General features: G+C 29.8%; 3 protein-coding genes across 5 annotated transcripts in view; 2 read left to right on the top strand and 1 right to left on the bottom strand.

Moving 5' to 3' along the window:
- The first annotated feature begins 286 nt into the window (after positions 1-286).
- On the top strand, positions 287-6,365 carry LOC124431125 (nuclear fragile X mental retardation-interacting protein 1). Of its 2 annotated transcripts, XM_046978602.1 has the most exons (7): positions 287-482; positions 637-1,048; positions 1,391-1,585; positions 4,730-5,028; positions 5,256-5,485; positions 5,577-5,771; positions 5,891-6,365. In XM_046978602.1, the coding sequence occupies exons 2-7, from the start codon at positions 644-646 to the stop codon at positions 6,244-6,246; spliced, it is 1,680 nt and encodes a 559-aa protein (XP_046834558.1). In that variant the 5' UTR covers positions 287-482; positions 637-643; the 3' UTR covers positions 6,247-6,365. The 2 variants fall into 2 exon arrangements, with proteins under 2 accessions (XP_046834558.1, XP_046834559.1); XM_046978603.1 differs by having other exon boundaries at positions 287-1,048.
- Positions 6,366-6,383: 18 nt separating this feature from the next.
- Positions 6,384-11,275, bottom strand: LOC124431124 (RNA cytidine acetyltransferase). The gene is made up of 17 exons (XM_046978601.1): positions 11,026-11,275; positions 10,532-10,795; positions 10,298-10,456; positions 9,963-10,199; positions 9,689-9,893; positions 9,474-9,595; positions 9,234-9,370; positions 8,765-9,049; positions 8,603-8,684; positions 8,407-8,523; positions 8,144-8,320; positions 7,908-8,055; positions 7,634-7,778; positions 7,315-7,526; positions 7,057-7,229; positions 6,719-6,967; positions 6,384-6,628 (listed from the first exon to the last, which is right to left on the bottom strand). The coding sequence occupies exons 1-17, from the start codon at positions 11,131-11,133 to the stop codon at positions 6,404-6,406; spliced, it is 3,045 nt and encodes a 1,014-aa protein (XP_046834557.1). The 5' UTR covers positions 11,134-11,275; the 3' UTR covers positions 6,384-6,403.
- Positions 11,276-11,603: 328 nt separating this feature from the next.
- LOC124431122 overlaps positions 11,604-23,115 on the top strand; it is a 24,719-nt gene continuing 13,207 nt past the window's right edge. Inside the window, exons 1-11 of one of the 2 annotated variants that reach the window (XM_046978592.1) lie at positions 11,604-12,067; positions 14,012-14,160; positions 14,245-14,403; positions 14,523-14,935; positions 15,049-15,526; positions 15,603-15,943; positions 16,137-16,342; positions 16,464-16,749; positions 16,904-17,043; positions 17,316-17,465; positions 19,021-22,161. In XM_046978592.1, the coding sequence (XP_046834548.1) occupies positions 14,038-14,160; positions 14,245-14,403; positions 14,523-14,935; positions 15,049-15,526; positions 15,603-15,943; positions 16,137-16,342; positions 16,464-16,749; positions 16,904-17,043; positions 17,316-17,465; positions 19,021-22,161 (5,437 nt within the window). In that variant the 5' untranslated portion in view covers positions 11,604-12,067; positions 14,012-14,037. Of the gene's footprint in view, positions 12,068-12,562; positions 12,845-14,011; positions 14,161-14,244; positions 14,404-14,522; positions 14,936-15,048; positions 15,527-15,602; positions 15,944-16,136; positions 16,343-16,463; positions 16,750-16,903; positions 17,044-17,315; positions 17,466-19,020; positions 22,162-23,115 lie in introns of those variants that run through there. The other variant, XM_046978593.1, reaches the window with a different exon arrangement.

Genomic DNA, 23,115 nt, shown 5'->3' with positions numbered 1-23,115 from the left:
TCAATGTATATTTCTAATGTTTACATGTAAATAGACTGTGTATTAAAGAATCCAAAAGGCATGCTCTTATCAAATTTACAAGAAAAAATTAAATAGGACTGTACAATTTCGCAAGTCTTTTCTTTTCCTTTAAGGATATTGAATTTTTTGCATTTCATTTATTTTCGACCGTTAACAATAAAAAGTTTATTTGAAAATAAATAAAAGAGGACCGGAAAGAAAAAATAAAAACTCGCCGGAAATGGTTAAGAACTTCCTATTCCTTTACAAATGCGCGCATGCGCAATAAAAATGTAGTTACATCTGTACGGTTATTTCTATCACACTTATTCTTGAAAAACATTGAATACTTCCATTGCGTTGCGATATTTCGTTGTTTAGCGTGTGAAACTAGTGCCCGAAGATATTGTATTCTGACGTGAAATTCACGATATTAACGACTTTAAATAACCATCGATATTAACAAGGGTGTTGTAAAAGACGTAAGTGTTTAACAATAGCTATACGCCATACGTACTTTGTTATCCCGCGTATACAAAGTGCGTGAAGCCGTTGATCATAACCTTAGAAAAAAAGAATAATTCTCATCGATTCTAATTTAGTCGAATTTATAAGTGTGCTAATATTATTTTGAAGAGGAAATATGAGTCCGTTAAACAGAGGTCCTCTCTTGGGACCAAGACTTCCACCGGCCGGTATACGACTACCTCCGCCTCCAAGATTTGGTGCTAGACTTCCACCACCAGGTATGCCTCCGAGAATGCCGCTACCTCCAATGAGTGCAATCCTTGGCCCGATGAGACAGAGATTGCCTCCTCCCCCTAGACTAGGCGGTGTGGCCCAACCTGGTGGACCACTACCACTTTTTCCACCAGGTAGGGCACCGTTACCACCTATGGCAGGACCTCGAGGTCCACTTATGTGTCCATGGCCTCGGAGAGTCTTACCACCACAAATTTTACCACACATGAGGCCAAGGTTCTCTACTAGAAATGGAACGGTCAAAGGCAAAGTATTAAATAACGCCAAGAAAGTCATCAAGCTTGAGGTATGTGTTATACTGCCTTTAGCTTGTATGCTATCAAATTTTGTATCTATTGTCTATTACAAATTTTATTTTATTATTCAGTTAGCATTATAATTTATTTCTCTTAAATATTTTTATACATGCACGAGTGACTTTTAAAAGTATTTGATTATTAAAGATATAAGCAAAACAATTCGATATTTTACTTAGAAAGTATTATTATTAATAATATACAATAGTCACTGTAGCATTTTACGTCCATGTTAAATATTAAAATAATTCATAATTGCAAAAAAAAAAAAAAAAAAAGAAAAAAAGAATTTATTACTTTACTTATTATCAAAAAGTATTATGGTCGTTTAGGAATTAGAATTAAAAAAACCATGGATGACAGATGAAATTCGCAGTGAAATACAAAAGAAAAATAAGCTTTATGCTAAGGCAAAGAAGAATAAGGATGCAAAAGAATGGGGAGAATTTAAGGATCTACGCAATAAAGTCACAAGAATGATAAGAGATGCAAAGAATGAATATCTTGTTACTAAACACCCTGAACAGGTATCTTTTTTTTTTCCTATTCACTGCTACTTTGCAATTTAAGCTTTAATTATAAAAAAAAAAATGTAAATAATTTTTAACAAACGTATATACTATAGTAATAGTTAAATAAGAGATTAAAGATTTTCATAGCCAATATAAAATCAATTATTGGTCAGACCACCTTTTAACTAAGCATTGTATAAAAATTTAATATTGCTTTTTATATATTTTTTATAAACTATAAGTAATATCTTTTTCTTTTTTTTTTCTTTTTTTTTCTTTTTTCTTTTTTTTTCTCTTTTTTTTCTTTTTTCTCTTTTTTTCTTTTTTTCCCCTTTTTTTCTTTTTTTTTTTTTTATACGAATGTTATCATTTCTTATATATGTATTAATGAACTTTTCTTATAACATAGTTCATAATAACTATTGACTTAATGTGATAAAAAAGATCTGAAAATATTATGAAAACATTTTCCTAAACTGAAATCTATTGTTGCTTAAATTCTTCTATGGTTAGTAGTTGCATCACTTTTTTGCTTATAATTTTACCATCTAAGATTAAGATCTAGTAATATAAATTACAAATTAGAGAACGTGTTAATCTTTAATGTTTGCTCTATATTTTATATTTTTTCATAATATTTTTTTCTATTGGTACCTATTATTTATTTCCCTTAGGATATTTAAATATGAAATTTAAAATACAAGATTATTAGTATCAATATATTTATAAAAGTTCTATTCTAACATTTTATTATTTATTAAGTACTATTTCATGTCAATCAATATTACATATATGATATTTTTCCAATTTATACCAATTATATTACCTTGTACCAATATGAATCTTTTAGCAGTAAACGCCGAACAATCTTTATTATCTCTATTTTGTTTAAGTCTGACAGAACCTTGGATCAAAGGTATATTACTGTTATATCGTCCGTATGATACAACATATAGAGTGTTATGTAAACATTGAATCCAAAATTATTTTTTGATTTGTTCTCTTGACAGCTGGATTGCTTTGGTTACAGGGTGGTCAGAAAACAGATGATAAGAATACGAATGAATCCGAGGGTGTTCAGAAAACTGAGAATGCGCCTGAGCAATCAGAGCAAATGGAGCAAATGGAGGAGACGCAGCCTTCCAGCGAACAGGCACAGTCTTAAGCTTCAGGCTACTCCTCCTATAAAGAATTGAACAATTTAATTTTTATACGACACAGTATTCTGTTTTCAAATTTCAGAACGATTAGATTTTGTTTTTCTTTTATTTTTCTTTTCTCTTTTCTCTTTTCTGGTTTTTTTTCTTTTTTTGTTTTTTCTTTTTCTATATGTTTTATAAATTTAAAATAATTACTTCGATATTTTTGTATATTATTTGCAAGTCTATTCTAGATGAATAGAATTATAGAATTTATAATGTCTCCTCTCTCTACTGCATTTTTTATCAGGATAATATAAATATAAATTTTTTTCATTTACATCCATAGCTTAAGTATATATGTTATTTGATTTCTTTTATGATATGCAATATAATTTGATAAACTATTAGCATTTAATATCGAAAAAATACACATATGTTAGATTTTTATATAGTACTTGTAATTTAAAGTCATTTAACTTTTCTCTTATAAAGTAGTATTCATTTGTAGATGTATAATGTTTACAGCTTTGTATGTTAAAAATACTTAGTGTAATCATATTGAATATTTGCAACCTTTATTTATATAACATGAAAAAACTAACAGCTTAAATAAATTTTTCAATGGCTCTTTAAATTGCTCTTTAAAAATATTACAGTGCTGCGAGCTATAACATTCCTCATTAATAAGTTAATTGAAATAAAAATGTTAATAAGATTATAAGACATATATTTATATATACAAGATTAAATTGTAAGATCAATTAAAAGTAAATTTAATAGTTAGATAGCTTGTGGCTCTGTAGTAAATATATGGTACAATTTTTAGACTGGTTTGTCAATGTATATGTGACTATACTTCTATAATTACTAAATATATTTTTATTTATTTCATAAACGTGACTTCCAAATGAACACACACTACTGAGAAAAGCATAAATTTGTAACTAAAATGCATAATGTAAGAATAAATCATATTTCTACAAGTTATAATAATTTTGGTATCCCTATTACTCTTTAAGCTTCTAAGAAAATCTATTTGTGTACTAACACAATCGTTCTGAATTATGAAAATATTTTTATGTATATTCTAAATACAAACGAAAAATTCGATATACAATTATTAATTATATTTTAGAAATTTTTACTTCAACAATACAAAATATTTGCCTATATTGAACACACATCTACATTGCGATATTGTATATACATAAGTATCTTATATATATTATAAAATTTAATTTCTACGAAAGGTATGAAAAGTATTAATATGATTATTAAATATGAAAGCAATTTTTATATTGATCAAATAGTAATAATATATAAATAGCCACTTCATTCTTTAAGGTCTTTTTGATATAAGTTTTATAGTTATTGTTTTGTAATCATTCTGATATCATCAGAATGAATTTCAATTGATGAAATTACTATGGTTTTAGATTTTTTTATATTTCTAAATGACTTCTTCCAGTTAAGAAAAGAAAAAAAAAAATTGCAATTTCTGAATACCCTGGAATTATTAAACACGAATCCTACCATATTTTTTTCAAAGACAATAATTATTTAGTATATAATTTTAAATTGTTAATGATTGCTTTTTTAAAATATTCATTTTTAAATAATCAAATTCTTCAAAGATTTTAACAAACAAAATTATTTTATAATGAAATGAACAATGTTTATAATAAGATGGTAATTGAACCTTTGAAAGTTTATGAAGTGGTCTAAATCATAATTTTGTATAAAAGATAATAAAAAGTTGAATGAGATTGAATATAATAATAAACAAGAAATATTACATCGGTGATTTAGACGATACTAACTTTCGATGGGTCAAAAAAGGTAAATATAACATAACTTGTTATAAGATAATTCTATGTGGTTGTCTCATTTCTGAAAGTATATCATTATTTATTGAAAAAAAACAAAAATATATATATATATATATGTCTGTGTGTGTGTATGTGTATGTGTATGTATGTAATTTATTTTTATCAAATACCAAGGTCACAATTTTTAGGCACATCTTTATCCAAACAATGATGAACCATATGACAAAAGAGATGAAAATTATGAAAGTTCAGATGAAGATCAACAATACTATTGTGAAGTATGTGATAGAGATTTTCCATCAAAAGATACATTATCAGAACATGTAAATACACATAAGTTATGTGGTATAGATGGTTGTACTTTTACTGCTCACCCATTACTTGTTGAAAAACATATTAGTATGCAACATAGTACTGGGTTATATCAAAGAATGAAAAATTTATCGACACCAGAAGATATTCAAAAGTGGATTGCTGAAAGGAAAAGGTAATATCTAATACAATAATTACAACTTCTTAATTATTTAATATATTATATATTAAATATTTAATTATTATGGTGAAATTAAAAGATAAAGAAATATAGTTTTTATATAAAAAAAGAAATTACTGTATAATTAAAATATTTCAATAGATTATTATATATCTTTGGTATTTAGTGCACAGCCATAATATTATATTTGAAATGTTTATATTAAATTTCATAAACCATAGGAAATATCCTACAAAAGCAAATATAGAAGAACAAAAAAATGCAGAATTAAAGAAGATACAACGAGGTGAAATAATCAAACAAGAGCAAAGATTTGTTCGACCAAGGACAAATAAAATAAACACTTCTACAGAAAGAAAACGAAGAAATCGTAAACGACGAATACCGAAATATGAGAATATAGTACCTGTTACAGATATTTACAGAGGTCTAATTTCATTTCCAGGAACATGTCAGTTTAATTATAATTATTGGATATATTTGAATACATGATATATACAAAATAAGTATACGCTATGTATTTGATGTTATTATTTTTCTAGCTTGTCTAAATGATGACTCTAATGAAAGTTTAAACGAAGAACATTCGGAAACAAAATCTACTACTGCTGATGCAATTATAGAAAGTACATTTAATATCTCTGATGAGGAAGATATACCAATTGAAAGTAATTTGATAACTAGTCCAATAAAAAATACTTTAACGTGCAGCTTAGTAGCGGACTATGAAAGTGAAGGTAATCGCATTATAAGTTAATGAATTTATTTTATATATATATATATATATATTGATATAAATAAAAATAAGATATAGATTTATTCGATTTTTATTTATGTTTTTTTTTTTTTTTTACAGACGAGATGCCAGAAGAAATACCTATAAAAAAATCCAAAATATGTTTAGATCAAAAGAAAATTATGGAAGAAAAAGTGTTAAATCCTGAACAAAATGTCAGTAATTATAATACATTATCTGACACAGTATCAAACAAGAAAATATCTAATATTTTAAATAAATCTAATAGAAAGGAAAAAGAAACTCAACCATATAATATACGTACAAAGAACACAGTTATCAATAATAAAAGGAATAATAAAAATAGTTTAAATTTATTGCAAAGGTTACTTTCTAGATCTATACAACATGAAAGAAATATGATCTGTCAATGTATAAAATATATAGTGGATAATAATTTTTTCGACTGTGACTAGTTATTATACTTATAAACGGTTTTAATTAAAAATTTCTTTTTAATATCTATATATAATACGATTGTATTTATTTATAAATATATTTTAATAAAAGATCTGTAAGGATGTATAAATATGAAGATTGAAAGACACAATAATTAATGTTACCATTTAATTTTTATTTTTTCTGTTTTCTCTCTTTTTTCTGTTTTTTCTGAGGTTCTTTCAAATCAATATCATTTTCTCCTGGCCTCTTCTCACCGCTTTTAACAGAGATAAGATTTTTACTCTTTTTACCAGAAAGTGCATTGTTCCAATCAGACTCGCTCCCCTTTATTACATATTGATCTAGATTTTCTTTCTTTAACTTTTCTAATTCAGCTTTTTGTTTTCTTTTTAATTCCTATTACAAAAAAAAAAAAATTTTTTTTAATATCTTATAATACAGATTGTATTTTATTTAACCAAAGAATAAAAATATAATGTTACAAACCTTTTCAGCTGCTTCTAATTCCTCGTGCAAACTTTGCCCTGCTAATGGATTCAATTGAGCGTTATCGTTTGTCAGTTTTTTGTCCATTATAACACTTTCGATAAAACGTTCAGCAATCGAATTAAGATATTGTATTGATTTACGTATAATACGATTAAATAAACCAAGTAACTGTGACGATTGTAAATTTAATTCTTCAGCTAATTTGTCAACAGTTTTATGTTGCAATCCCAATCCTAATATAATTGCCTAATAAACATACAAATGGATATTTGTATAAATTTAGAAAAAACAATATAAAAATATTAAAAGATGATAAATAATATAATTATTTTTACCAATTGTGCTGGAGAAAAATGTATATCACCCATCATATTTAAATAATATAAACGTCCCAATGAAGGTAATAAATCCATAATTAAATGATAGTCTGCCATATTATTACTGTACATATCTAATCGTTTTAAATCATAAGACGTGAAATATACGTCCAATATTTCTTTCGTTAGTGCTAAAATACATTGGAAATAATTTATATATGTTAAGATCATTCAAAAGAAATATTAATAATAATAATAAAAAAAAGTTATGTATACTAATAGATTCTCCAGGTACAGCCTTGTTAGTTAAAATACTCAAACATAAAGAAGCTGGATATGTATTGAACGAATAAGAAAGTAATGTTATAAAACGACGACGAAAATCTTTCCAATAAGCGCTTAACCAATTGTTATCAGTTTCTTGATCTGAATTTATTTTGTATAACATTATACACGAATGTTCTCCTGTTATATCGTTCGAGGTTTGTCTAAGAGAAACATTATTAATGTTATTAGAATATAACTTACTGATTAATTATAAATAGAAACAGTATCTTGGGATTTTTTTTTTTTTTTTTTTTTTTTTTTAACAAACCTTATATATACAGGTACGAATGAAGACCTTTTCCAAAATTTTAAAAGTTGTTCTGTGATACCGAAAGATACACCAATGTAATCTAAATTTTCTGCCTTTCTTTCGGACAGTTTTAAAAGAAGAGGTGGAAGAGAAGCTCGTGGTTCTACAAAAAGATTATTATTTAATTATCATTATGTTCGAATTAAACATAATTCTCACATAATATATATATTTATATAAAGTGAGTCACAAAAAAAACAAATAATAATAATAATATTATTATTATTATTACCAATAGTCTCCTCTAATAATCCTACTTCTTCGTCTTGAACTGAATCAATTTCTGTTTGTTGCTTTTCGATTTCTACCTCATTAATATCAAAAATGTTCATTTCATAATACTGCTTCAAAAGTTCTAATGCTCGAGTACCATAACCCATCTAAAAATTTAAATGGCCATAAAAATATATAAATTTACGTTGCATGTTTAAAAAGAGATTAATTATTTAAGTATATAATATTACATACTCCTTGATAATCAGGATGAGTTGCAATACGAACAATACGAGCTCCTGCTAAAGTTGGAAAATCTTGATCTTGATATTGTTGAGCAATTGTCCATGGTATTAGATCACCGGCAGCTCTTCGACCACGACCTAAACCATCAGTTATAGTAGCTTTGCTAACTTCACCTTCTAAACAGACCTACATATTGTATGAAATTTATGTATGTTTTTTTTTTTTTTTTTTTTTTTCTATTACCTATTCATTAATAATGCTTATAAATATACCTGAATGACAGCTAATATTTCAGGTAATGCTTTTCTATTTATATCAACCGGACCTAATAGACAAAATAAATGATGAGCTGGCGCATCAGACATCATTTGTAAATCATTTGGACTATTCTGAAAATTATATTAATTTTACGATATGGTATTTATAATATTTAGATATAAATAAAAATTATATATTTATAAAATTTACCTTATAATGTGACGCAACATACAAGGCTACCAATTTTTGAAGAAATAATTCAGATGCTTTATGATAAGAGAACAATGTATCTCTAGAAATAGAACTTGATATAATCTCTATATATATTAAGAAAACATTATCGAGATAATAATTATTTTTAATAAAAACTACCTATTTATGTAATATAATTGGCATGTATCTGGAGGTGGACATCCAGAAAGAATGGAGGAATATGTAGTTGCATTTAAACAGAGTAATTCTGTCAACCATTGTTCAACAGCATCTCCAGGTTTATAACGAATCGATTCTTCAAGTGTCATCTCATATAACTGTCTTCCTATTAAAGTTTTCTCATTTTGTTCTTTATCATTTTTTCCATGACTATTAGATCCAACAGTTTGTGTCCTTAATTGCTGAAGTAATTTTAATGATAAAGAACGGCCTGTTCCTTCATAACTATTATAAAAATAAAATAAAAAAGAAATCGTAAACGATTAATTGTAAATAATTATAATAAATTGTAAATAATAAATTATTTAATAAATTGTATATTGTATATGTAATTATTTAATAATTTGATAAATTGTAAATAATTAATTAGTATTAAATATTTATCAACTTTTAATATCAATAGATTTACCCATTTATAGTCGATGCAAGAAATATTAAATATGGGCCTAGCATAGCTTTTACATATGGTAGAGGAATAGCTGCTGCCTCATCGATTACAAGTAATTCTGCTTGATTTAATTTGTGTGTGTCAGTTGGATGTATATACTATAAGAATATATAAAATATATATATATATATATTTTTTTTTGTATTCTTATTTTAGAGAAATAATAGAATTTTATTAAAAAATTGGAAATGATTAAATCACCTGAATGGTTTGTCGATGATCTCGAAAAACATTGACTCTTACTGTAGCTTTATTAAATTCAGGGTTTGTGGACTGAACTAAACCATAATCAAGATGTTCTTGATATCCTAAAGCATCAAAGCCTGCAAATATATGCAATAATTATTACATAATTATTTCCTCATAAATGATAATTTAATTATTATTAAATTCTTGGTTTTTTATATTTATAATACCTTTAAAAACAAATTCAAAAAGCGTGTTTAAATTTTCAGGGCTAGGACTAGATATATATATATTGGAATAACCAAATGAAATAGCACCAGCTATTGCTAATCCCAAAGCCGCAGATTTTCCACGTCCTCTGGCAGCTGTCAGTGATACAGTAGATCTTAAAGTTTTTTCAGATATGCACTCGATAAATTTCAATAATGCCTTTGCCTAAAAAATTTAATTTAAATAATTATCAATATATATGATTTAAATGTGAAACTATAAAAAAGATCATACTTGATCGACGGTCCTACAACAATTAACAAGCGCAGAAATAGGTTGTGTATCTCTTAAACTTTCTTTCAAAATATCTAGATCAGTTTGTTCTTCCGAAGAGGGTGATTTTTTAACAGCCTCTATTTTTAAATTATGAGAAGATATAGGTAAAACATTTAATTGATCATCAACCACCAAACATCGATTGCACGATGCAAGGGATAATAAGAATCTTTCATTAAAACGGCAAACCACATCCTATAATAAATTAAAGTATAAATATTATTATATGCGTAGAAAAGAACTTGGAGTCAAAAAAAAAATAAATAAATAAATAAATAAATAAATAAATAAACCTGATGTGCTTCAGTACGAAAACGTTGATGAACATCCATATTTATGGTATATAATTGTTTTAATGAATTTACAGATTGTAAAAGGAAAACTATAATACCAGTTCCTTCGACCGTTTCTATAGTCCTTGCTAATAAATTAGGAGTTAGTGCTTCAAAATCCTATAAGATACATAACCTCAATTTTATACGTAAATAAAAATGACAAGAAAATAATTAATAGTATATAATACATACTTGTAAAACGCACATTCCATATGTGTTACCTAAGATCTTATGAGTCTCATTATAATAACAATAACGTATGTTGGTAGAAACAATAAATAATTCGAATGGATCATCTTCGTTAACGTCAAGTTTACCAGATTTGATTTTCTTTTGTATTGACTTCATACGTTTTTTTCTGTGACTACTGAAGCCTAATTCCTTTTTATAACACCATAATACAGAAGGTCTTGCCTTTATAACAGATTTTGACAACATGTGATGAAGTAAGACAACCTAAAAAATAAAAAAAAAAGGAACATTAATTTTAATATTCATTGATATCATTCGATAATGCCATTACATGTAAGATTTTTTTATATTGAATATACACACAATAAATGATTTCTGAATAAACGATACTATCATACATAAAAAAAAAAAACAAAATTGTTTTTAAAAGAAACACGTGGTATTTTACATATATATATATATATATATATATATATATATATTCATTATCGTACCTGATCTCGTGCCTTTTCTCCCACAATAATAAACATTGTCCTATGTCCTGTGACAACGCCATTTTCTATTAAGATACGTATACGATTATCAATCTTCTTACGTACCATTTTATTATCAAATATATTCGTTTATTATTCGAATATATATTAGATTTCACGAGGTAGGTTATCGCGATAGTAATAAAAACAAGAGCAATTTGTAATAATCGATATCTCTTTTCGCTTCTCTACTATCGATATGAATCGATATTATTCAATATATCGCTTGATATCAACATTGAAATAGGCACATAATGATTATTTAAATAAACAATAATTACGATTAAATATCTATGTGATTGATCGGTTAAAAAAATTCCTTTAAAAAGTTATAAGAAAATGTATTATTATAAAAAAAAAAAAAAAAAGATTAGATAAAGCATAGAAAAATGTGATTCGGTGATTGGTCGACGAAATAAAAAGAAATCGTAATTGAACCAATAGGAATACGTTTATCATCAATGAGAATTCGATGATACGAACGTTAAGAGCCATTAAGGGAAAAGCCTACTACCACTCCATTCGTCGATCTAACTTCAGTGATATCGTACCGATTTCTTCACGATCAGCTGATTATTGTTTTTCTTTTTTCCCCCAGAAAGAGAAAAAAAAAAAACCTCATAAAAGTTATGTCAGTAGAGAAATTTTCATTGCGAATTCTAGCTAGTTAATCTTACACAGATATATAGTGAAAATAATAGAGAAAGAAAAGGAAGTAAAGAAAAAAGTGTGAAAGAGTATTAACGACGATCAAATGTGTCAATGACAAAGAGTGCGTCTATGCGTATGAGTGTGCGTATGTATTCTATTCCTATCATCACTGAAAGGGTCTTGAAGTTGATCGAAGGTAGAAAAAGAGTAAAAAGAGATTGACGTTTCGCGGGTGGGGTGACATCACTGTTCCCTTGGCACTGTTGTCAGTCGCTCACAGAATGACGCAGTAGAGAGTTGCGCGAGGGTGACAAGCGCCTCGCGGAAAGAAAAATACGGCTCTTGTCGCGAAGTAAGTTATTAAGATAAATCATTTCTTATTATTATCGAGTGTTTCTCAGGAATTTATCGGATCTTTGTATATGAAAAATCACTTCCTTTCTTATCTATATCTGTTCTTTTTCGTCTTTTCTCTGTCTCTCTCTCTCTCCTCTCTCTCTCTCTCTTTCTTTCTTTCTCTCTCTCTCTCTCTATCTATCTATCTATCCATCTCTCTTTTCTCCTTGGAAGAAGAGGATAGAGAACAATTTTCCTTTGTTGTGTCACGGTCACATTATATCCTGCATCATATATTACGATCGCAGTACGCCTACGCTATTGGATTCTTCAAAAGCGTCACAATAAAAGCGTTCAACCAAATCCAGTATTTCACGGACAAAGACGATTTTTATTGTTTCTTTCTCTTTCTTTCTTTCTCTCTCTCTCTCTCTCTCTCTCCCACTTCCTCCCTCCTCTCGCTCCTTCATTCGTTCATGTCTCTCTCTTTCCCTCTCTCTTTCTCCCCTCTTCCTCTCCTCTCTCTCTCTCTCTTTCCTTTTCATTCTCCCCACCTTTCTTTTTTTGTCTTTCTCTTTCGTCGACCCTGAGTGCGTTCTCTAGGAACAGCTGTGTTGAATTGTGCAATGCCGTTCGACAAGCAAAATAGACCTCCCCACTGTTACCGTCTTTACCAATGCACTTTCCCACTGCAGCGTTAAATAATACATCGGTGACGTACCAATAAACTTTCGGATGTTAGCCTGAACAAGTGCGTTAACACTTTTGTGTAATGCTGAAAAACGCGACGGTGGTAAATTACTTGTTTATTTATTTTTATTTATTTTTTTTTCTCTTTCTTTTCTTTTTTTTTTTTTTTTGTATTTTTTTGTTTCTTTTTTCTTTTCTTTCCTTTTCATATTTCCATTTTGAGCCATCTTTCGTACACGATAATAATTATTTATGAATTAAAACATATTTCTTTTTTCTTTCTTTCTTCTATTGAAAAATTATTAGTTCATAATATTCTTTGGGAAGAAAAACGTTCAATTGTTTTTCAAGTTCCTTAATCACCTATTTTTCGCTGTTTTGTTTTTTTTTCCTCGACACGTTAGGCTTTTATTTTTATTTAGTCATTCGTATCTAGAAAAAGAGAATAATGTATTCTTTTTTTGTTTACATTCCAATAGTCATTTAAAACGTGTATTTTATGAATAGTCACGCTTCGTGAAAAAAAAAAAAAGAAAAAGAAATGAAAATATTTTGAACTGCGTAGTGATTTAAGGAACAAAGAGAATTATATTAAAGTCTGTTCTATTTCATACATCGACTTAATAATTAATGCTATTTCTGATCAATGAATGAGAATTCTATACGTACGACTGGATCATTGAACTCAACGAAAATGAATTTATCTTTGTTATCGGTATCATGTTCGGAAGTTAAATATACCCTCTTGACACGCCAAAGAATATTTGCGATTATGGGAACATTAATGCCTGATTATAATTTTAATCTTTATGTTACGATTATAATTTAATTCGAGAAAAAAAATTCCATCTATTTTTAACTTATAAACAATAGTATATATATATTTATATATATGTATGTATGTATGTATATATATATATATATATGTATGTATGTATATAACGGTTAGTAATAATACGAAGTATGACTTTAGTAGTACCTTTTAAATATCGCGTTTAACGTATTAATGAATATAATGAAGTAAGTTAAATAATTCAAATTATTTTTTAATTATACATTGTTATCGCACATTTATAAATGATTATTTTCTAAATAATTAATTAATTCTATTTATTTAGTTTTCTATTCGAATAATATTTATTATTAAATCAATAAGACCATAAGAATAAATGATATAAAAATATTTGGTTATAAACGTTACATTAATAAATAACTGAATAATTATAAAGAATGATAAATTAATTTTTTTTTTTTGTACATTTTTTTATAGAGAAAATAATTGCTCATGAAAGAAAAATGTCTGCTGATTCACCAAGACGTAGTGTGCATAAAGGAGCTCAAGTTGTATCACCTCAGCCAATAGTTGATCGTTCAATTATTGATAGTGTTGCTGGAATTATAAATGATATAGTTCCACAGGTTGTACTTTTAATCAAAAATATTTAGTTTTATAAAAAGTTCTTTCAATTATCTATTTATATCTATTAGATATTATCCTTTCAGGCATATACTACAACTCCCAGCACAGATAACAAAGAATCTATAAGTTGGGCTAGATTTGAATATGCAGATATAAATGATCCGGCGTTATATCCTGATTTTAATGAAGGTTCAAGTACACCACCATTGTTGTTAGTACTTGGGTATTCGACTGGTGTACAGGTTTGTACTTAGTTATATTTTTCATATCGTTGTAATAATTATATAAAAAGTTATTTAAAGAAAATATGAACATTTAAAATATTATTGTGTTATCAAAGCTTTTTAACTTTTCTCTATAGGTATGGCTAATAGCAGCAACGGGAGAAGCAACAGAAGTGTTATCATGGCGACAAGGAATAGTGCGTACCTTAAGAATTTTACCAAATCCGAAGACTGACTCTGAACATGCTGATCCATATGAACCGAAACGGCCATTAGTAGCGATATGCGACTCGGCTGGACCGGGACCACAGTTTTGCAATATTAGTTTCATTTCGCTAAAAACTGGCGAACAAACTAAAAACATAAAGTTTAAAAATCCTGTCTGTGACATTCTGGCAAATAGGAGATCCATAGTTGTAACATTTTTAGAGAAAATTGCTGTCTTTGATGCAAGAACATTTGAGGATATTTTAACAGTAACTACTTGTTATCCTAGTCCTGGACCAAATCCCAATCCTGTCGCATTAGGAACCAGATGGCTAGCTTACAGGTAAGCATACTATTTTTGTTTTTGTGTAAATATTATTTACAATCTTAGAAGAACGTGTATATATATATATATATATATATATATACACGTGTATTTAATATTGTTAATTACAGTGAAAAGAAATTATTGCCTGGTAGAAGAAGCAGTGGTGGCTGCGAGGGTGAAGGTGTACAAAGTTACACTGCAACCGTTTTATATGCAGCGAAGTCTTTAGGAAAAGGTTTACGTGGGTTAGGAGAAACAGTAGCATCGAGTTTAACAGGAAATTCAGTGTCACCATTAGCTGTTAATAATATGGGCAATGATGTAACACAGCCAGGTGTAGTCATGATTTTAGACCTACAAGCTGCAAAGGAGGAAAAGGATTTGGATGATACATCTATAGAGACAGTAATTGCTCATTTCACTGCCCATAGTGATGCGATCGTTGCCATGACTTTTGATTTAACCGGTGCATTATTAATGACGGCTGACAAACGTGGACATGATTTTCATATATTTAGAGTTCAGCCTCATCCTGGTGGTCCTACACTGGCAGCAGTTCATCATCTTTATATTTTGCATCGCGGAGATACCACAGCTAAAGTACAAGTAAGAAATTATATTGTTTTGTCATTTTTCTTGTCATCACTTCAATCTATAACAATTTATATTTCTTTTATCGTAGGACATGACATTCTCAGCTGATACTCGTTGGGCTGCTGTTTCAACCGTTCGGGGAACTACTCATGTTTTCCCAGTTGCACCTTATGGTGGATCTGTAGGAGTGAGAACTCATTTGACTCCACATGTAGTAAATAGACTTTCACGGTTTCACAGAAGTGCAGGCTTAACGGATGATGGTACCAGATCTCATTCTCCTGTTTCTCATACTGAATTACCTTTATCAGTCTATCCTTATTCCAATCCGAGACTTCCACCATATCCTCATCCAACAATTCTGCACCCTTTAGCACAAATTAGACAGCCATCTTCATTGAATCACGTCAACAGCCAAACTCAACCACGGTAATTTCTATTATTATTGACGCTGATAAGCTAATTTTTATGACTTAGATTTTAGTAAAATACATATAAAATTTTTATATTATAAATTGATCTTGTTCAATTTATAATAAATATAAATTAAATTAGATTGTGCTAGTATATGACATAAAATAGTATTAATTATGGATTTTATTTTTATTTCTTGTTCCGTTAGACCACAGCAAAGACAGCGGCTTCATTCTGACGATAGTGGTACTTTACCTTTAAAGATATGTGCTTGCTTTGCTCCACCTAGAGCTTGGATTTATGCGCAAAGAGACTCTGGTAGCAAGGTTGCAAAAAGAGCAGTAGATTCTTTGTTTATTATGGCATGTCATGGAAATATGATACAATATGATCTAGAGCCTAAACCTGCTACTGGTATGTTTTATTTATTGTAGCAATATTGAAATATATTTAATAAAAAATATTTTATATGTTAGTATGGATATCTTATTGGCAAATTACACTGTTTTTGATTAAGACAATTTATTACATATAGGAGTACCAAAAGAAAAAGTGTGTGATGATACAATGATAGAACTAGAAGTTGAAGCTAAAGGCCAATGGCCTCTTCTAAGGTCTCCAAATTCTATGGAAATTGTACCACCTTTAGCATTATCAAGTTCTTTATTTAGCGTCTCTACTGTACCCAATAATGTTCAGCCACTTGATACAAGTGAAGATGGTTGGTTAAGTCAGGTGGAAATTGTAACGCATGCTGGACCACATAGACGACTATGGATGGGACCGCAATTTGTTTTCAAAACGTATAATGCACCTAGTGGGTTAGTTATTTCTTTTTAATTGTAAGAATTTTTAAACAACGTATCATTCTTTAAAAATTACCAACTATAAATATATTTCACAAATATGATTAAATAATTGACGTTAAACATCTTTGCTTAAAATAGGATTCTAACAATAGCAACTTATTATTAGGGTTTCTGTAAACTTGGTAGAAGCAGAGGCAGTAGAGATTGGAATTACAGGTGGTTCACGCCCAGCAAGATCAAATCCTGTTAATATGCCACATGCAGCTTCTAGACCTTTAGTTCCAGTTGTTATCGATGGATCAGGAAGTAAGTTTATATATATATATATATATATATTAAAATATATAAATAACTAATGCTATTAGTAAAGATTTTAATATTTTTTCAAATATATTCATAATGTGTATACAGAAAAGTTTAAGAGATTCATCATTCTTTTATCTAAGTAGCCATTTATACATTTATATATAATTATATATAATTATATATATTTATATTATAATTATATATTATTATATATATATTTATATATATTTATATATATATGAATCAGTGTACTTAATTAATATGGATTTTAGGCAGTTATGAACAGTCACCAAGATTTATGGAAGCTTATGGAGATTCATTAGATAATGAACACATTGGAGTTGGCAGTGGTGAAAATCAATTAAGAGAAGATTTGGCAGAAGCTATGCTTGAAACATCAATTGCTCCACATCGTGCACCTGGTAAGTAATTCTTGAAAAAAAGAAAAAGAAAAGAAAAAAGAAAAAAAACCTTTCATATTACTTAATAATTTAATTATAAAATCAATATGAATTTTTGTATAAATTGTTTGGATTATATATTTTCATTAACTCCAGTTCAAATATTGTCTATCATATGTCTATGAATATGTATAAAGTACAATATAGAACCAATAATAGTAAATGTATACGTTGATTTGATTAGATGTTAAATGCATAGTATAAAACTCATATTCACGTTTGAATCTAACAATGAAACAAATCCATTATAATCTTATTGTTGACTAAACATGCTTGAGTCATTAAGATGATGCTCTCTTTATTTCTTTCTTCCTTTATTTATTTATTTATTTATCTATTTATTTATCTATTTATTTATTTATTTTCAAATTTCATTTTAATTCTAGCCATTTTTAGAAAATAATATGTAAAATTAGAAAGCTTGTATAGTTATGTGCACGTTAAAAGCTAGTACACATCACCATGTACTATTTTCCTTCTCAACAAATAATGTTTACACTTATAAACATTAGGTGAACGTTAGTATGTATTTTAAATATGACCGTACAATTTTTATATAATCGATTGAAAAAGAACAACAGAATTTGTTGTAATGTTTAGTAAAATTCTATAGTATATATAATAGTATATCACTCGATTCGATATATCCCTTGCGAAAATAATAAATAGAAACAAATAAACAAATATAAAATAAAAAAAAAAAACGTATCACGAAAAAGAATATTGACGCAATTCTGATCTCTGCACGGGGTGAAAGGATGGTCGCTTGCATCTTAAGAATTGTACACAGAACTGGCCAGAGGCAGGTATCTTCGTTTTTATCCCTATAACTATGTCTGATCACTAACATATCACAACACGGTATGAAAAAGTCTGTAAATTCAAAAACACACTGGAAAAATTCTATTCAAGCACTGTACGTTACAATTTTCACTAACCAGTGTATATAGTTTCCAATTAGATAGAGCCTAAAAAGGGACTCTTAATTTAACATTTATGTGTTTCCTAAGTATACAGAGAATACATATATTTCCTTTCTTAATGCTTTATTCCAGCATTAGAGCATTGGATCAGCAACGTCAATGCTTTTCCGGTGTGCAGTGTGGAAAGTAAATCAAATTTTTAAAGGGAATATCTAATGAAAAAAGAAAAAAAAAAGATGACGCAATTTTGAAATTAGAGATTTTTCCTTTCGTATATAATACGCTTTGCCAGCACCACCGTTCGCTCTCGTCGCAGTGCTCGTGCTATAGTTGATTCGTTGTTCTTTTCTTTCTTTCTTTCTTTTTCTTTTTTTTTTTTTCCTTTTTTTTTTGATAGATTTTTCTTCTCATTCTCTCTCTCTCTCTCTCTTTCTTTCTCTATCTATCTATCTATCTATCTTTCTTTCTATTTCTCTAAAAACCCAAACATCTTTAATGCCAACTACGACAAGAGTATACTTACGTGCATCAAAGCAAAGTTGAACAATACGTAACTCGATTTTGATACCTGCCAACGGCTTTTCTGTTATCAGGGAGGCGCTCGGTATTTGAGAGGGTGGGTCAGCCAGTAACTAAAGTCGTCAACCCTCTTGGCACCGTGATAACCGTGTCTGCTGACGAAGAGGACGTCAGCTCTAGTCAAGAGTTCGATTCCGCGGAGGAGAGTCTAGTTCCTGAAGCACCGAGGAGCGTTTGTGCAGAAGAGGGGCCGGCCTCACTCGGTGATCTTGAGCCACCGTGTTATCAAACGTTACGTGATCTAACAGAGATATGTGCTGAGATGCGTTCCGCAAGCGAACCAGCTATTGACAGCGTACCAGACGAGAATATTCGAGATATTAAAGAAAAAAAGGAGCTTTGCGTCGAAGTGGCATCGATGAAGTCAACGGGAAATTGTTCTATTGATTTCGAGAGAGAGGACGCTTTTCGAGACGTTCCAAGTGGCCTGAGTCTTTGCGCCGAACAAGGTGAGATACCGAGCAGTCCCATGACAGAAGCCAAAGAAAGTACTGCTCGATCTAAAAGAAGTAATAAATATGAACACGCTGAGACTCAAGAGAAAAGCATAGCCAAAGCTAAATACGTTGTTAATTATGACGAGGACAGCGTCGTACTAATGGAGAACAGGCTGTCTTGTGAAAAAGCTAATCCTCAAATGCGAGTCAAGAATCAACAAACCTTCTCTTCCTCCTCATCCTCTTCCTTCTCCGTCTATTCTTCTTCTTCTTCGCGGCATCAGAGTAAAGATACTGAAAAAACAACAAAGACCTCGAAACAACCCGTTAAAGAATTGAGAACACGAATCGACAAATACATTGTAAAGGAACAAGATGATAGTGTCGTTATAGAGGATCCTACTCGGTGTAATACAGATACAAAAAATAATTGTATCGGTAAAAAACATTGCGATTTATCGAAAGAAGATAAATGTAGGTCGAATGATGAATGTGTTTCAAAAATCGATCATAAGTTGGATCAAAAGGTAACTGAGAATACAAAGTGCAAATCCAAATCGAAGGACACAGATACTATTAAAGAATCAGAAGGTTGCTGTGGTAGCACTGATCGATCTTTCGTAGAATTAGATAAACCTAATGTTAATGATGACGGTATTGCAAACGTCGAATGCAAGGAAGAAAACGAGACAATTCCATCGGACGATTTTAATTCTATGGAGTATCATTTGGTAGATAACAATTGTCCCATCAAAGATGCCACGGTGTCCGATCATTCGGACGAGGATATTGAACATATTCAACGTTCGGAATTAATGCGTGCCCGTGAATCATCCGATCGTGAGAATTCAGAAAAATTCATGGATTTACCTAGTTATTCCGATACCTCGCCAGTTACACAAAGGAAAAATAGTAAAAGTACCATATCCGACGATGATCTGGAATATATACATACATCGGAACTTGTAGAGATACCTGATAATAAATATAATTTAGGAACAACGTCCATCAGTAATGTGGAAAAATCTGATGAGGATTGCTCTATATCGTCTAAGGGACAGAGTAAACATACATTGTCCTCCGACGATGATCTCGAACATATTCAGCATTCCGATGTTTGCGTATCCCCCTTAGAAACAACAACAACAGCAATAACAACAACAACAACAACAACAACAACAATAATGTGTCCAACAAAGGCGGACGAGCAAAATCCTAATGTTAAATCACAAGAAACCATTCGTAGTTCCAAATCGAAAGCTACTAAAAGGCGAAAAGATATTTTTGTGATTGAAGATAACACGACCGACAAAGTAGAAGTAAGGGTTATGGTCGATCCTACGGACAAATGGATTGCATCGAGTAAACATTTCGATAAGAAGGCAACAGAAGAAACTCAGCAAATTGCTATTGGCGAGAAACGTTTTGGTTCTGTAGCTAAAGTCTCTTCAGAGACTATTCGCGGGGAGCATACAGCGAGTAAATCGAAAGGTACGAAGAAACGAAAGGATATTGTCGTTATAGAAGAAGATTCGAAGGAGATCGGTAGAGTGGAAATTCAGAAGCATTGTTGGTCAATATCAAAAAAATGTCAAGAAAAGAATATCAATGATGAAACTCAGAACGTTGATCTCTCAACTGTAGTATCAACGTCCAATCAGAAAAAAAGTACAATTAGTTTTCCAAACGTGCAACAAGAAAGTATTCAATTGGAGCAAACGTGTAAATCCAAAATCAATAAGAAACCAAAGGACATCACGTGGATGGATATCCATGGTAAACAAGTTTGTAAGATGAAAGGAAATAAAAAGAAGAAGGATGCCGAGGTGATCAATGAAACATGGATAACCGAGTCAAATCTTTTAGAAAAAGATCCGACGGAAGATCTGGAGAGAAAATGTGAATCGTGTGATCAAGAGACTACAAGAAACAAATCCAACATTCTCTCTGAGGAACTCGATAAGTGTTCAGATCAAGAAACTACAAGTTTTTTAGAAGAACCGGCTAGAAGAGACAATGATTTTGAGATTATGAAGATGAATTATATGCATAAAGTCAAAATGACTTGGAATCAGATGTCGTCCCGTCATAAAACAGTTAACACGATCGCGAAAAAGCCAAGGGATGGTTTAAGAACAACCGACGCAACCGCTTTCGATGCGAAACCATTGTATTATTGTTCGCGAAAGGTAACAGCTGAAAAATTGCAAGAAGCAGCTGAGGAATTGAATACGAATGCGGAGGTGGAAAAAAAGATCGAGGAGTTACTTACTAATAATTCGAGGGTCTCAATATTTAAGAAAAAGAATCTACCTATGATCGAAAGTGAAACTTCTCGTAAAGAATCATCTGATCTCGAGCCATTGGTAGAGGTTGAGGAGAAATTGGATGAGAAATTGAAATTACAAAGTACGTCTAAAGTTGACGAAAATTTGGACGACGATACGATTAAAATAATTAACGAAGACGATAAAATATCTGAAGAAGTTAATAAAATTACGGAGGACGAGGATATAATAATGGTGGTGGACGAAGAGAAGATTAATTATGAAGAAGATGAAGAAGAAGAAGAAGATATTAATCCTCCGATGGAATCTACCTCATCCAAAGAGAATTCACCTGAATCTGATTATCAGCAAGAGAAGAGGAGAAGCGATTCCGATCAAGATATCATACCTGAACGACGTTCGAGCTCACCCGACGATTTAAATGCTAATGGTAACGCAGCGTCCGTCGATGTTGAAGGGGAGTTTACTGATAGAAAGAAATATGTCGAGAAAACAAGCGTAGGTTGTATAACGTCAACCTTAAGTGCCACAAAGAAAGGCACTAGATCAAAAAAGAAAAAGCGTAGATGAGTGGAGGATTGCTGCGTGGATGTACCCAAGGCTAGCCTTGCTCTTTATATATTGTTAATGCAAGTGACCGGAGTAGATTAGCATCGATTTAACAAAATGCGTTAGATTTTTATCATTCTCTGCATTGTATCATAGTTCATTGGGGGATAGGGGTGGGATTGGGTGGGTGGTGTAAGGGAGGAAAGAACGTATGATTTTTCGAATGAAACAAAAAAGAATCAATCGATTGGCATCATCGTTAAAACATGATTTTCTTTTTCAAGATCATATATATATACTTGAAGTATATAATAGAACGATATAATATATTTGCAGTATTATATTACTCATTTTTATCTCTTTCACTTAACGGGATTATATTAAATGTCGCTTAATACAAACAATAATTGTTTTCACGTAAATATTTGAGCTACTACTCTATTGATTTTTGTATTAATAATTATATTGCTTTAAAGAGCTTCTCTCGAGATATATTTATAAATTCTCGACACAGTAGTAAATATTTCAACAGCTTTAGTAACTAGATATTTCGATCGATCTTGGATATTGTTGAAATAAAACAAGAGAGATCATTGATAGTATAGAGCAAGAGTTAACGATCAATCATCCACGTAGATCGGTGCGATATATATATATATTTCCTTATATATATATATATATATATATAAAAGGAAAAAAAAGAAAAGCGAATATATTAATAATTTAATTATATATAAAATGATCATCGCCCACGGCCATTAAGTGTTCATTTACGGGGAAATTGGCTAACTCGTAAAAATTATTATCCTCTTGACATACATATACGATCATCTTC

This window comes from Vespa crabro, chromosome 20 (genome assembly GCF_910589235.1).
Source record: "Vespa crabro chromosome 20, iyVesCrab1.2, whole genome shotgun sequence".
NCBI lineage: Eukaryota > Metazoa > Arthropoda > Insecta > Hymenoptera > Vespidae > Vespa > Vespa crabro.
Note: the sequence above shows the minus strand (reverse complement) of the source record. Positions and strands in the feature narration are given on the sequence as shown.